Source organism: Taeniopygia guttata, chromosome 4, assembly GCF_048771995.1.
Source record: "Taeniopygia guttata chromosome 4, bTaeGut7.mat, whole genome shotgun sequence".
NCBI lineage: Eukaryota > Metazoa > Chordata > Aves > Passeriformes > Estrildidae > Taeniopygia > Taeniopygia guttata.
This window is the reverse complement of record NC_133028.1, coordinates 31363477-31379446: the sequence shown is the minus strand read 5'-3', so window position 1 is coordinate 31379446 and position 15970 is coordinate 31363477. Positions and strand designations below refer to the sequence as shown.

Below are 15970 nucleotides of genomic sequence, written 5' to 3'. Positions count from 1 at the left end.
TCTTATCCTTTTGAATTTTCTTTGAGGTAGGATGCAAATATTTCAGAAACACAAAGGCAAACATGTTTTCAGTATTATCATTCTTAGATGCTAAAATTTTACTTGTCCCACAGTAGTCAGAAAAGCAGAAGTTTTAATGCAAAGAATCATGGAATCATAGAATGGCCTGGGTTGAAAGGGACGTTAAAGATCATAAACTTCTAACATCCCTCCCATGGACAAGGATAACTTTCATTAGGCCAGGTTGCTCAGAGCTCCATCCAGTGTGGCCCTGAACGCCTCCAGGGATGGGAAATCTGCACCTTCTCTGGGCAACCAAAAAAATCACTATGTTCAAACATCATGGTATACAGGGAAAATTCTCTTAAGTACCTTATCTTGCACCAGCAAATACCAAATTTGCAATCACTTTGCTTACTCCTCTTTACTACAAAAAGAAAAAAAATCTATGAATGCTTCCCTACAGAATACTGGACAGATGTGCACCAGATGCTCACCACACTTTGCCATCATTATGAAATCACACCTTTGCCATGTTTATTTGTACATAACTAATATGTTTTGTTTGCAATGGTGAGCTCTTACTATAAGGGACTAGGCAGAAATGCTACTGTATTTTGAGGACTCATATTGAGTTCTCAAAAAATTGCTACTAAATAATATTAGAACAATGTTTAAAATAAGAGCTGACAGTCAGCTGAAAAACTTGGGGATCTCCTGGGTAAGAAAAAAATTAAGCAGAGTTATACTTTTCACCTAGGCCTGCTTGCAAGAGAGAGGTAAAGGAGTTTTGTCTGAAGATAAGATAGGTCCCTTCCACCACCTAACAATATGCTGAGTTCTGCCAAGTGTAAGTTATTCAGAAGCAGATTCGGGTCATAATAATATTGTTTCCTTAAAAGTATTAAATACCTACACTAGTGGAACTCTAGTTAGAATAACTGGACTTGAAACAAGTATGCTGTTTAGTGCTCCAGGATGATATATACTTAAAAGTTTAAAATTCCAGGAGGTCTGAAGGAATTCACACTGATGGACATTACCTCCCTGTTTCTCCTAATTTCCCACAGTAACAGTCCCATGATATTGTGACTGCTTTTCTGAAGAGTCTTCCAACCAGTGGTAGGTGAACAAATTGCAAATAATGCATAAATACTACTGCTATGTCCCTGCTGTTTGTCAAGCATTGCCTGGTCCTCCACAAAGTCAAAGGAGGCTCCCACACAGAGATCAGTATAGAGAAGCTTCCAAGAGTAGAGAAGGAAGTTTCCCAGCATCCTACTGGACATTTGAATGTTCCTTTCTCTCATCTCCCCATCAAACCCCTCCTAGGGGTTTCAGCCCCAGCCTGTGACTTGGCTTTATGCTATAAACCAGACAGGATTAAAAATACAATACATTAATTTTGAAATTCATTTTCTCAATTTATATTCACTAATCCCACAGAGCAACATTGTTTGAGGAATCAACAGTATTCACAATGCACGAAGCCATTCAGATGCCATCCTGCTTTGCACAATATTATAGCTGATGCAATTAAATGCTGGAACATGGCATCATCGTATGTGAAAAAAACCAATCAGCCAAATAGCATGTAAAGGACACAAGAAGTAACTGCAATTGCTTCTCAGGAGAGTCCATAATCCCTGCAGTATTGTAATCATCCATCAGGAAGTATGCAATTAAAGGAGGCCTCTCTGACCCTGAGATTAGTTTAGCTGGTGGGAATAATGCTTGTATCCCTATATGGGCTATTCACTTAAGAGCTTGACTTGATGATCCTTGTGGATCTTCCAACTCAGAATATGCTGAGACTTTCAGTGGACCTCTGTTTTTTTGTGTTTTGTTTATCTTTTTTTTTTTTTTTTGAGCTGAAATATTACATCACTAAGTATGGAAAAGAAACCTAGCGGGACTTGATTTTTTTTCATTCTTACTAAGTAGAGGCCTTTTCAGTCTACCGATTAATTTGATAATTAGATACAGAGCAATCATTTCGGATGGACTAAAACAATGCAGTCTTACTGCTTTCCATGAATCTGGCTTTTCCTTTCCCAGGTCCCCATCAGTGGTAAATGCTGCTATATTTGACTGAATGCTTTTCTGAGTGAACGCCATTTTACCCTCTCTTTTTCAGAGACTTCATTTTTTGTGTCTTGGAATTTTACCATCTTTGGGGTAGGGCTTGGCACAAAGGCAGAACCTAACAACAATCTGAATTTTCAGACTTGCATTTCCCAGAGCTAGAAGGAGCTAAACTGGCATAGAAGGAACATGTTAACATGGGATTGGGATTCTAAGTGAATAAAAAGCTTTATAGGAGTCCTTCCCTTCTCAGAAGCCTGATACAAAATGGGTTAGTAGGAATAGAAAGAACATCTTTCTGTTTTCCTTGGCTAAACAGCTGTCACAAACCATGTTCTAAGAGTAAAGGCAGACAGAGAGGATACAATCACATCTTGCAAAACCTCTCTACTTCTGAGAAGCACTCAAAATTTGCAATACAGATACTCCTGAGTTCTTAGTAACTTGCTAAACTTTGAGCAGCACAGCATTTTAGAACACAGTGTGTGTAACCTATCAACCCATAATCTTCATTTACTGCTTTTAGATAGGCTGTTACCATTTTTGCAAAGATGGAAGAAACTGCTAAACTTTACATGCAATGATAAACTGAATTAATCTGAAAACCTCTCTTTTCAGATGGACTGAGGGTGAACCTGCTGGGAGAAGATTCCTATTTGGATTGCTCACTGACCTTGGAAAAAGGGCAGGTGATATACTCTACCTTCTACTATTAATGGAAAATGCAGTTTTAGCACTTTTGCAAGGTGCAGCATATTTGAGTCTTGCTGACAACTATACCAACTTTGTTCTTGCTCAGCTGGGGTAACAGGGCTCAAATATACTTGTACATACTTATAAAGTACTCTCAAATAAGTATCTTGAAAACAATTTTACTACCAGCTATGTCTTAAGGAAGCAGAATAAGGATGCAAAATGGCACATCAGACACAGTCTTACACATACACACGCCAGCATGAAGTTTTAACTTATCTCTCATTGTGACAATTATTTCTATAATAGCAAGACTACAGGCTATAAGATTTCTTGAAACTGAAACACACCAAAAACCAGAGAAAAACCAGCTGGAAAATGTCCTAATTAAAACTGAATTATATTTTTAGGAGAAAATCTGAAAGACTCAGATCATACAACCTGAAAGTTAAATATAGTTTGGCAGATTGCCAGCTTCATTAGGCACACTTAAGGGGGATTTCTATTATAATCTTATATAAATGATACGCACCCTGTTAGAACAATCTGCTACTAAAAAAGCACAAAACAAATTACCATATCCAATATAAAGCAAAGGGACTATATACTTAAAAAGAGGACAGGAAGCTAGAGCATTGCTGGAAAAAAATGTCTTTATTTTTAAAAGATTCTGATCGTATTACTTTTTTATGTCAAAAATAAAGCAAGAAATGGAAGAGTTTCTCCCCCATTCTTATAAAAAGTCTCCCCATCTTACCACTTATCCTGATTTTTTCCTACTGATTTTCTCCATTAATTCCTGGTTTCACCTCTAATTTTTCAGTCCCTTGAAGCAATTCCTGGCAATAGAACATAGCCCCATATGTCAATACTGGCAGACAGGATACATCCAACAGCTGCTACATCCCTGCACCACACTAAGACTTCACCTGCAAGGGCTCTGCCGCTTTCATCCTGGCTCCCACTCTTCTCACTTTCTCCGTCCAGCACAGCAGTTCTTCTCTGGCTGGGAAGGCCAGCAAGTGCTGCCTTCACAGACCTAGTGCAGCTGCCTCTGCGCTCTCTGGAGCAGCCAGAAGAGGCTGCCCTGACAGCAGAGTGGAAAGAATGCTTCAGCATAGTGAAAACAAAACTCTTCAGTCTGACATCCTGGGACCACTCAAGCAGTGACCAGCGGCAGATGATCAAAACTGGGCTGGTCACAATGAAAGGGCTCCCCAGCTATTTGCTTATGTGTCACTCAAAGGCACAATGATTATTTACTGCACTGTCATGGAAATGCTACTCCCTTAGACTGCCAGCAGAACCAAGCTGCACATTTCTACGCTACCCTCATGATATGAGAACACTGCCCCAAGAAATGCAGAAATGTAAGATTTTTGCATAAACACACAGATGTACATACAATCATTTGCACATATACATATATATAAAGTATGCATAACCTTTATTTCAGAAATAAACCAAATGCAATTACCTTGCATCTCCAAAAGGCAAGAACTACAAGAGACAGAGGAAAGACACTAAATTTTGGCTACTTCTAATTAAAACTGAAACATGAGGTTGCCCAATTACGCTCCCATCAGCATTCTCCTTTTCGTCAACACACAATATTATATTCACAAGGCTGCTGATTACACACAGTCTATTCCAAATTATATAAGAGTAGAAGAATGTGAAAAACCCATTACCAACAATCAGTTCATTGTATGAGCTCATACACAGATTTCCCAGAATTTCCTACCGTTCTAATTGCTGTAGGGATTCCAGATTCATCTACCGGGCCAATCCCTGCATAATGTGGAGCTTTAATTACTGTAATTTTTTTTTCTTCTTCTGAGGATCTACAGATTGGTATTGTACTGGTGGTGGTGGTGGTGCTGCCAACATTCTGAACATGCTGTGAGTATGTCTCTGTAGACTCTGTAAAGATAACATGACAGAAAATTGTGTAATGACACAATAATCATACTTGGCAGTTAAAACATACTTCCCCATTTCAGTATGCTGTACAAAGGCTGACAATCTTAATCACATACATATACATTATTTTAAAGAAATATCTTAACTAGGGATTTCCCCTACTTAATGTTACATTAACAGAATTACAAACTTATTTATGGACCAGACAAGCTGTTAAACTCAGAATTAGAGTGGAAGCACCTTTTCACAATGTCTTGCTCAATAAAAAGAGAAAAAACCCCACAAACCTAGCAAAATCTATTGAGAAAGGTGCAGCAGTCTTTCTTCTATAAATCAAACTTTTGCACCTTTTATACCCATTCCTTGAAAACCAGTGACATAATTTCAAAACTTCCACCCACCAATTCTAGCAAACTATAGAAAATTGCTGTTCTGTAGGCACAGAAAAGAGCCTTGCACAAAAACTTATGTGCTAAGAAACATGAAGTTTTGATGCATGAACATTTTAAAGTCTGACATACAGTGTTCTTCACTTATGTTTACATGATTCCAAGTATAATCCATAAAAATGGTTTTTGTAACCCGGCACTTGTAGAACAATCTGATGAGCCACCTACAGTAACTCAGATGAAGTGTTCAAGCTGCTACTGTTTTGTAGTGACTTGCAATATTTCTACCCTTCCCCCTCAAATCTTCCTTTATAAGTAATGAAATTAATACATCACTATTACCATCTCCTTCTAAAATGCAGAACAAAACTTAACAAAAACCACCTCAGTGCTGGGATGTGACATGATATACTTCTGCAGACAATACACTCATTCCTGTATACAGGAAAAAGAGCCCTACTCCTTCAGGCAGCAGGTTTCAGTAAATTAGTGGGCTGCTATTACAAACACTCTATTTTGCAAGTGCAGGTACAGTGAGATGGTTCCACTGCAGGATAAATGAATGCAGGGAGTGAAAATATATGTTCTAACACTAATGGTGACAATTACAATTGACTTTCATGTGGCATTAATATCCACTGATTGTTCTGAAGAAAAATAGGAATTGTAATATGAGCCTGCAAAAGGAGCTCTGGTGACTGAAAGCTCTAATTTTAATTTGAACATTTCTGCTCACTCCCATTGCAGTGCTGGATTTGGCATGGCTGTTTCAGCTGTTTACTCAAGTCTGAAATCCTGTAAATAATTCAGTGCTACACATATATGGCGAGGGGCAACTCTGTGTGGCAAACGTCTGAATATTTGGAACTTTTTCCCCAAATGCACGATGTTAAATTTAGAAAACATTTTGGATTTGATCCTTCATTCTTTATAGGCCTCAAACTGAGGTCATCAGGGGGATTTCTACATGAGCAAAGAGAATTAAATCAGGCTCTTACTGTGGAACACTGAACTTCAGCATCACGCAAGAGTGAAAGTCATAGGATATATTTTAAGTATATCCAAACCAGTATTGATAGATCTTTAACTCTGCAAACCAGAAGCAATCAAAACCCCTAGAATTCTGGGATGTGGAGTAACCCATGTATACAGTTTTTCTACTTATCACTATGATGACAGCAGCATTTGTCTAAGATGTCTCAAAGCAAGAACTGTCACCTAATTTCTGTGCAAGCACAAAGAAAAAGTGAACTGTGGGACTACATTCAAGATATTTTGCATGTATAATCTTTTCTAAATATGCACAACACTGGTAGAAAAAGCAGCAAGATCTCTTGGCAAAACGGGATTATACTGGCAAAGAGACTAAGGCTGATAGTATTTGGTTTAATTTTTAAATTAAAGATGCATTAAAAAAATACATGAACTAATTTTAAATTGATGCAGCTTTAGGTTTGTAAAAGCCCAGAGCCTCTCCCTTTGCTGACAGTATTTCTGCTGAAGCATTATGGAAGTCGTAGGGAGGAGCAAAGTACAAAGTGGGTCCTTGGCTTCTTAAGGCAAAATCTGAAAGGGCTGGACAGGTTGAGCTATTTTGATAGACGCCCTTTCCTTGGTAAAGCCAGTAGAAAATTGGCAAGAGGTTAGCTCACACACCTAGGTTATAAAACTTAACAGTAACCGCAGTTCAGGATCACTGCTGTACCTAACAATAAATGCTATTATTTTTTTGCATTTACTTCCCAAGGTAGATGAATAGACAATACCTTCATTATGGACGTGAAGCACTCTGCAATTGTTTGCAGTCTTTGCCACATGAATCAGAATACGTTGTGTAATGTATAAAGCAAACATTCTGTGTGAGGCTTACCCATCATCCTGCCATGCTGCATGATAACAATGTTGGAATTGAGTGAAGCTGGTGGAGGGTAAGCTGAAGAAGGGGAAAAAGGCCTTTGGAAGTGACTCACTGGGCTGGCAGCAGTGCCAGAATTCCCATTCACTGTGATCTGAGCCTGAGAGAGACAAAACAATATCCCATTAAAGTACAACACAAAGCTTTCAGACTAAAATTCCAAAGAAAGAGTGATGCACGACTGTCATCCACGCAACAATTACGAGTTGTCAGGTACACAGCCATAATGGCATCTGCATTCACTGTAACACAAAACTTATCACAAAGGGAGCAGAGTGTGTTCCTGATATACCTCGTACCTCCCCTCTTCTCTCCTTGTGTGTGCTGGCTGTGATACATGCTCACTTGGGAAGGTGACAGAGGGATCACGGTCAAGGCAATGAAAATGGCACAAACACAGAGTTCACTCTTCCCATCAGTCTGGCACAGACCCCTCACACCAAGAGACATATTCCCTTAGTGCACACGCTCAAGCACTATGGATATGGGAGCTTCTGTGCAGACTGAAGGGAAAAGTCTCATTATGAATAGCTGAGAAGAGTGACAAAAATGTCTTTAAAAAATGGAAGGCAGCTGGAGTGATTGTGGCATGCTGATATGTAATCTATCACAATAAAAATAAATTGCACCAATTAAAAAACCAACAACCCACAAACACAAAATGACAGAACAAAATAAAAAATGGGAGAGCTAAGCAAACTGGCAATTAAGCAGCAAGCACCTAAAGCCATTTAGGGTTTAGTCACTAGAAGTACTTCACAAGAGGAAACTATCTGCCCCCAGGTTTAGAATCTCTGCACTGAGTCTGTATCACTTTTATGGGGAGTATTGAAAGAATCAAAACTGAGTCACTGAGAAAGCATTGAATGAAATGAGGCTAGCAAATATTTCAGCAGAAAAGCAAGGGAAGCTCTCTGCAACATCTCCTTTAATGCAGAACTGTTCTTAAAAGCTGAATTAGAAGAACTATAAACTTTGCTCAATTTCATATAACAAATGAACTAAAACATGCTGCAGATGTAAAGAAGAGACTACCTGAAGCAGTAAAGCATAAATAAAAGCATACTAAAATGCACATTATTTTTAAAATAAATTATTCATGGCCTTCTGTATGCATTTTTATTTTGGAGATAACTGCATTGATTTGAACTTTTTAACATCTTGGCCTCCTATAGCCAAGAGAGAAAAAAACATTTCTGGGTCCTATGCAGACATCACTTGAACTCCTAGTTGCATTCAGGGTTTTCTCATTTTAAGAATGCCTGTTTTCAGAAATTAGCTGAAAATTTTCTGTTGTGGTGATGTCTCTATTGAAAGTTTTGTGTTTAAACATCTCCTCTCTTAATAAACTCTAGAACCAAAAGCAAGTTGGCTTTTCTTATGTGATCCTCTCCTCCAAAAAAACTCCAGTTTTGGAGATGTAAGAACAGAAAAGCTACATAACTCAAAGACAGCATTTCAACAGTATGAAGGCATGTTTCCACATAAGGTTTCAAACTGAGGCCAGCAATCTCTCCTCTACTTCAGGTGTTCACCCATTCTCTTTTCCTACATACTGTCTTTGTGGGAAAGCTTGTTTCTAGGGAAGGCAGGATACAACCACATGCAGAGCCTTACACCTTCTTACTCATTTACTATGGCTTTGCTGCTCTGAGCAGAACTGGTGTGAGTTCTTTGCAGACTGGAAAGAGACTTCTATGAATTTCTGTAGCAAAAGATTGAGATGTTGCCGAGAAGGACTTTACCAAAGAGCTCAGTTAGACAGTAAGGCACTTACACTAAGTAGTACAAAATATCATGAAAACAAGACCCACAGAAGTAGCTGAAGGACATCAGTCATAAATGTGTATGTGGCATGTTCATATATGACATTTTTGGGTTTGCTTCTGAAGGTTTTAGATAAGATCTCAGCTCCATAATAATTTCTTAGTTTTTAATGATTTTCTCTTTGAGGAAAATGTCTGTGAAGGTAGTTATTTCATTTGTTCATCTGCTGCATCCTGCACAGTTTACAGGGTTAGCTATAGAAGACAGTTTTACCAGAGGCCTTTTCTTCCTTTGGAATAATTTGGTAGTTACTGACATTTCAATCAAAAAATGCGACACTTTAAGTCCTGGTGACAGAGTTTATTCCCGCATTATACAAGGAAGTGAAATACTTTAAAATGCCAATTCATGAATTAGACGTTTTGCTTCCCTAGGTGATCTTTGTGGGAAAAGAAGACAATATGGAAAAAAACCAAAAACGCTTATTCAACCAAAGTGCACCTATTTTCCAATTTACTGGAAAAATAGATTTCATTATGTTCTTTTCCCTACCAATCTCTATTATTTTTTTCCCCAGTATACCTAACCTGTCCTCCACTGCAAGTAGAGCCACTACTTCTGCAGCAAGATAATCAAGATCCTGTAAAAATTCCTATGAGGTATCAGGTTTAAAATTCCTCTAATTTGCCTGAGCATCAGAAAGAGGAGCTCTCTGGATTTCCAAATCAGAACAGAAGAAGGCCTCCATCTGGAACTGGAGCTGCTTTCTAACTTTCCCTCTGCTGAGACAGGTAGAAGAGGTCACATTATGGATATCTGAGCAGGTCTTGGCAAGAATGTTGCACAGCACACACCAGATCTCAAGACAATGAATTAGGTTAAAATTCTCAAAATCATTCCATGCTTCCCATAGCTAGTAAATGGTCACGTGGTGACTCTGTCTGACCAGTCCATATCTATGGTATCTTTGGCTACAAGAACTGTGTTGTATGCAGATTCACAGTAATAATTTTTTTTTAAAAAATGTTTTCCAAGCTGTGTTACAGAAGTTAAGCATTAAAGCTTTTACATGCCTGCTATTGGTATTATTTTTTAGCAGCATCCAGAGCAATGACAAACAATCATTGGCTTTCCAGGTGACTATGTGCAAGGTTGGACTCAAAATACTTTTTATAAATTATACATAAAGCTTTATGTATAAATATATATATATATATAATATATATATATATATATATACACACACTGTTTGTTCTTTTCAGGCTTGAAAATTACTGTATGCTAAAGTATTTATATGAAGTTTGAACACTGCTGTGACCCAGTAAAACTTTGGATTCAGAACATCTTTGTTTTGCAATTCAGCAATGAATTGCTCAATTTAAATGAAGGCTTTGTTCTGACTAATTTTAATCATGTGGATAATCTCAAAAGAAATCAAAAGTGATCTGGGGTTTGACCCAGATTCCATACCTTCTTTCTCCCCATACATGAGTATACTAAGGAACAGGAAAGTGAATGTATGTATGAAGGGTCTAACTGCATACTGACTTTTCCCTTGATTTAACCAAGAGAAAAGTAACAGGACACTTGAATAATTCAAGATTACTTATGCAGTTCAGTCCTGTAAGAAACTGTGCTTAGGAGAGGAAAAGGTTAATTAGAGGAGAGAAAACCAGTTTTGTGCAGTCATCATGGCTGGGGAAAAAACTGCATTAAATATTGCAAACATTTATTATGAATTTACAAATTACATTATTGAAATCTGCATCTCAGTGTAAATCAAAAATGGTGGTAGTCCAGACTCCAAAAACCTGTAAATTGTTAACAATATTTTAAACAAATAACTTCAAACTCCATGGAATTCTTGCTTTTAATACATTTGGAACAAGTATTTCTTGAATTTATTTTCTTTTAAGCAAAATGTTTGATACACCTTAGTTGACCACACAACTGTGCAACAATCATTTCCTACTCCCAAATCTGCTATGTCCATGATTTTTTCTTTTACCAACTGTTACAAATCACTGTCAGACTGTGACCATGGAAAATTACTAACAAAATACTTGTCTGTGTAATGGGATAATAGACAAAGTTGAATTCTGTTCCCCTCTGACAACCTGTTTGAACAAAATGGAGGAGGAAAAAAAGGAAGCATAATTACATGAGAAGTGGCAGCAGTGTTGGTTAAGGTGGTGCCATCTGACACAGCAGACATCTGGCTCAGGGTTGGGGAAGGTGTTTCAGAGCAGTCAGTAGTATCATAGCTACAGGTCTGCAGCTCATCTAGAATGGCTGTGGAGCACTCGCTCACTGTGCGGGAGGAGCACTCGCTCATGGCAGAGTCTGTGCTCACAGAGGCTGCTTCGCTCCTCTGGGCAACACTGGCAGGAGCTACCAACGGGCATTGGCATGGGCACTGGGACAGGGCAGGGGTTTTGTAAAAGCGTGAAGGCAAAAAATCATCAAGCGTTGGCAAAGAGTATGGAACTAGGTGGGTGCCGCTGTCTGGTGAGAAAGAGGCTCTGTTAACTGGTACCACAGGAGAAGGAAGAGGCAGTGGAGAAGCTTCTGTTGCTGTTTGTCTGTGTGTCTGTGAAGCATTTACCTCCATCACAGGGGAAGTTACTTTCTGGTTTCCAAGCTGAGATTTGAGGAAAAAAAATAAGAAAAGAAACAGATTACTTAATGAATAAAGAACTTTTTCCTTTGCCTCTTGCTGGGTGAAGGGGTATCACAGAAGTGTAAGGTTTTCAGCCACCCAAGGAAGTTCACATTTACAAAGATTAGGAAATAAATCAACCATGCTCTATATTAGAGTAGGACAACATAAAAGAAACGAATGCATAAAATACTAGTGGAAGCAATGCCAGAAACCATAGTGTGCTGAGGATGAATATTCATAATGTACTGCATATATTAACGATCTCCATCGTGCATTGAGAGGGTTCACATTATTTTATACTTCACATAAATATGAGGCTAGCGAATGTAATGTCCATGTAGTTTTCAAAGCAAAAATGTATCTGCAAGTCTGATCTCAGTAAATGTTACACTTTTTTTTTGTCAAGGACAGGTATGATTTTGAAATTAACTGTAATATAAAGATGAGCAGGATTGCCTGCTTTACAGAGACACACATAATGACTGTTCATATGATCTGCAAGTGATAAGTGGTAGAATTTTTTGCCTCTTGTGACTGAATACATCTTCTCCACTGCCTCTCTAATAAAAATATTTGGATGATCTTAGAATTTCCAAGCACCCTGGAAGCACCCTGTCACAACCTACTCTATAAGGTGTATAGAAGTCTTTTCAACATTAGAGGACATAAGGATTGTTAGGGTGGTTGATATAAATCTGGGGAACAAAGACTGGGGGGCACAAGAACAGGACATACTGAAACAAAACATGCCAGTTGTTTGGATTCGGCACAGTTCCTTAAAAGTAGAAGGGAACAGTCTCATGAGAGTGCTTCTGAAAACTGCTATACAATGTATGAGCTTTATGTTCTGTCCTTTCAAATCACTCACTCAGTTTAAACTAGTCCTGCAACTGGCTTTTTGCATCTGCAACTTCTTTTTGAACTAAAGCATGTTGGCATCAAGTATTTGTTAAACAGCTGCACAAATCCTTCTATGCTGCCTATTAACCACAAGCTTTCCATCAATTCCTAAGTATTCAAAATACTGCCTACTTCAGCACTAATGGTTTCACTGTTGATAGGGCTGAGGACATCTGGAATAGTTACTGGGAGTGTTTGGGATTTTAAATTCATGTAAAGGAGCGGACAGTAAGACACTGTATGTAGTAAATATTACTTTAAAAAGCAGCATTCAGTCATCCATATCACATTGTGATCAGTAATATGGTTATCTCCTACGCTTAGACTAGGCAGATGTCTTTAATAATTCAAAAAATGTTTCAAGCCATCAGATTAAAATGCCATTTTGGCATTTTAATCCAAAATCTGAAAATATCTTCTAAAGCCCTTATGGAAGACTTGGAACACAACCCAGATTATGCTACTAACAAGAGGTCACTGGGGTTCCAGTTGCATAATTCTTGTTGAGATCAACTAGAATTTACACAAATAGCCTTACTGAGGTCAATGGGACCATCCCTATGAATAAGCATTACAGAAAAGAATCTTGAGTATGTGAACAGCTATCTATTACTTGTTCCAATTGATTCAAAATAAATCTTTGAAATCACTGCATCTCTAGGATACACAACAACAGGCAAAAGCAGCTGTAAAAATCTGTAGTCAAAACAGTGAAGAAACTTAGTCAAACAGCTTAAAATCTGTATTTTATTCACAGCAATAACTGAACACCCCCCAACTTAATCTTTTCATAGAGGAAATCTGAACAGATTACCTCTTAATTAAAATAATAACTGAGTGTCTGACTGTAAAAGGACATAGTATTTTCATAAAGAACTAATTTGCCAATAGAAACCTCAAAAGAACAACAGAGTACTATTAAAAATGTCATGAAAAATTATGATGATTATACAGCATAATATATCAGGGATTTAAGATGTGTGTATTTACATACACATATAAGAAACTGCAATTCCATCTCAGAGGTACATAAAGGGAAAACAGAATCATCATTCATAATGATTTTCATCATCTATGTCATCAGATCATATCAAGATCTCCAGCAAAAGACAGGAACCAGGAGATCATGCTGTAATTATGAGGTAGAGTCAAAAAGAAGCTCTGAAGTTCTTGAGACCACTTATCTTCTCAGCATCCCCAGAAGAAAAGTTACATATTACTGGGCCCAAATGTGTAAATTAATCTCTATATAATTAAAATAACAGGAAATCTTGGGGAGCTGAGAAAGCTAGTAAACCTGTCTCTGAAGTGAGGAGATTTCTTGCATGCTTGAGAAAAGAAAGGATGGACAACACAAGGACAGATATTCAGGGTGCATCCAGAGAGCTAATGAAACTGAGACTTTAAAGAATTTAATTTATTGTGATTGGTAAATTAACAGCTGATTTCATCAAGCCAAATTCTTAAAAAGAATATAAAGTTATTATTCTTACACTGCAGACAGAAGGAATGCAGCAGTTCTAGGTGTTGATTCCCAACATGAAGTTTCTTGGCTTTGTAGAGTAGAACTGCTATTCTGCCTGACTCTAGAATACTTTTGTGTGTATAAACATCTCTCTGAGAAAGAGTGGCTGAAATTGTGATTTAAAACAGCATTGTTTTCGAAAACTGAAAAAAACACCTAAAAAACCATGGAATATTGGTAATCTCAAATACATACAACTGGCTACTACTAATCCATATTTTTCACTGTGCATGCAATTTCATATATGAATCATATTTTCCTATATTTTTCACTGTGAAAAATATGAGAAAGACAAGGCTGAATGCATTCCAGAAAACTTTTAACACTGGTTCCATTCAGCATGCTTCAGATTAGGTTTGTTATTAATATAGCACAAGAAATGCTAGCAGAAGTCAGGCAGATTAAAAGCCAAACAAGTACTTAATCAATTAGATTGATGAAAAACTAGCTTGATTGTTGCTGTCTTGGGTTGTGGAGCCAGACTTGAGAGACAGATGAATGTCATCAGTCTTGATGTGAATTGAAGGTCTGAAGAGCAGCCTTCTGTTGCAGCTTTCTGCTGGTCCTTTGAAACATGTCCTTTCCATCAAATAGTAAAATGTCAGGCCTGAAGAACACAGCTGGTATCCAATTCATATAAAGAAAACAGGTGACCCTAGTATGGGTTTTAAAAGCAGTCATCTCTCGTTTTAATACAAGATACGTGGGGAGTGGTGTGAGATTACTAATGACACCAGAGTCCTGGCCTTGCTTCAACAGTGAAGACACAGATAAGGAGACTCAGAGATAAGTGAATAAATTCATTGTGTTAATACACAGCAGAGTTTAGTAATCAACAATCAAATTACACCCATACATTTGCATAAATGGGTAAAAATACCTCTATTTTTAATTATTAAAAGCTGATTTCAAAATGCCCAAACTAATGCTGGCAATTAAATTCCAATGCCCATTTTTCTACCTAGCCCTCTTATTCTAAATTCAGTATAAGGAGGTGGAGTTCAGCCCTTGTGTCTAAAGCAATACTAGTGATGCAGAACCTAAAATAAAAAATACATGCTCAGTTTTCTGTGCTCCACATCTGTCCCCAGAATGCTGAAATCGGTTTACTCTTTCTTCCATATCACTCTACATATTGTAAATATCTAAAACTCAGAAATGTACTAGATGAATTGATTTAGATTTTTTAAAAATTTCAGGCTTATTTACCTTGATGCACACTTCTACAGCTATAAAGCTGTCAAAAGAAACACTTCAATAAACATCTGCTATAGATGGTTTACTCCTCCAGCACATCGGGATTAAACCATCTGAGGAATTCAAATAACAGAAAAAGTGCTTTGCAACCTCAGTTTCAGACAGTGATATGTAGAACAATAGGACACTTAGGAACCCAGGAACAAAATAATAAAAAAATATCAGGTTATTCTTTCTGAAGATGCAGTTCAGAATTCTTCATCAGTTTATAACTTCTTATAAGGGACTTGGACAATAAAATTTACCTCCACTGCTTTCACACTAGGAAATACAGATTTCTCTGTTGAAATAGGTACAGTTTCTTCTCTTGTATCTACAGTATGGTACAAAGAAGCAGCATCTCGGTAATAAATTAAGACTGTAATAATGTAATAATATTGAGTAACCTGAATGCTTCTATTTTCATATATACTTCTAAGGGGTTTAACCTTTCTCTGAGTAGGAGTGTTTACAAAATGTCACTTGGTGAGTCATAGCACACTTCTGCTTGCTCCTAAAGTTTCAACAGATAAGAGCTGAAATAAAGAGCAAATAGGAGCACATCATAGCAAGATACATTAACTTCGACCACAAAAGCTCCCTCTGGGCTGTGTATTTCCATACTTTGTGACAAAATACAGTTGTGCATGTTGGCCAGACACAGATACCCCCACATGCACAGTATTTCCTCTTTATTACCTCTTAAGAAGAGATGATTACCTGATCTTACCTCATTCTCCTTCTCATACATAAACCCAGATGCAGAGGGAGAGTTGCACCTTTCTAAGTGTATTTGTTCTTTGAGAGTTTCTCTGGCAGCTTTCAACACTGCTGGCAGGCCTAATCTACAGTCTGAGAGCATCCTTTGAGGACAT

At 37.7% G+C, this 15970-nt stretch overlaps 1 protein-coding gene and 1 long non-coding RNA gene across 50 annotated transcripts in view; both read right to left on the bottom strand.

Moving 5' to 3' along the window:
• SORBS2 (sorbin and SH3 domain containing 2) overlaps positions 1–15970 on the bottom strand; it is a 152469-nt gene that overhangs the window by 48103 nt on the left and 88396 nt on the right. For 28 of the 49 annotated variants that reach the window (XM_072928290.1, XM_072928284.1, XM_072928277.1 and 25 more), the window contains 3 exons: positions 10934–11413; positions 6961–7105; positions 4523–4701 (listed from right to left, as the gene is read on the bottom strand). In XM_072928290.1, the coding sequence (XP_072784391.1) occupies positions 4523–4701; positions 6961–7105; positions 10934–11413 (804 nt within the window). The remainder of the gene's footprint in view (positions 1–4522; positions 4702–6960; positions 7106–10933; positions 11414–15970) is intronic. The other 21 variants (XM_072928310.1, XM_072928301.1, XM_072928309.1 and 18 more) reach the window with 2 other exon arrangements.
• On the bottom strand, positions 16–4516 carry LOC140683940 (uncharacterized). The gene is made up of 2 exons (XR_012055610.1): positions 3708–4516; positions 16–3617 (listed from the first exon to the last, which is right to left on the bottom strand). It is a non-coding gene; the product is annotated as an uncharacterized lncRNA (long non-coding RNA).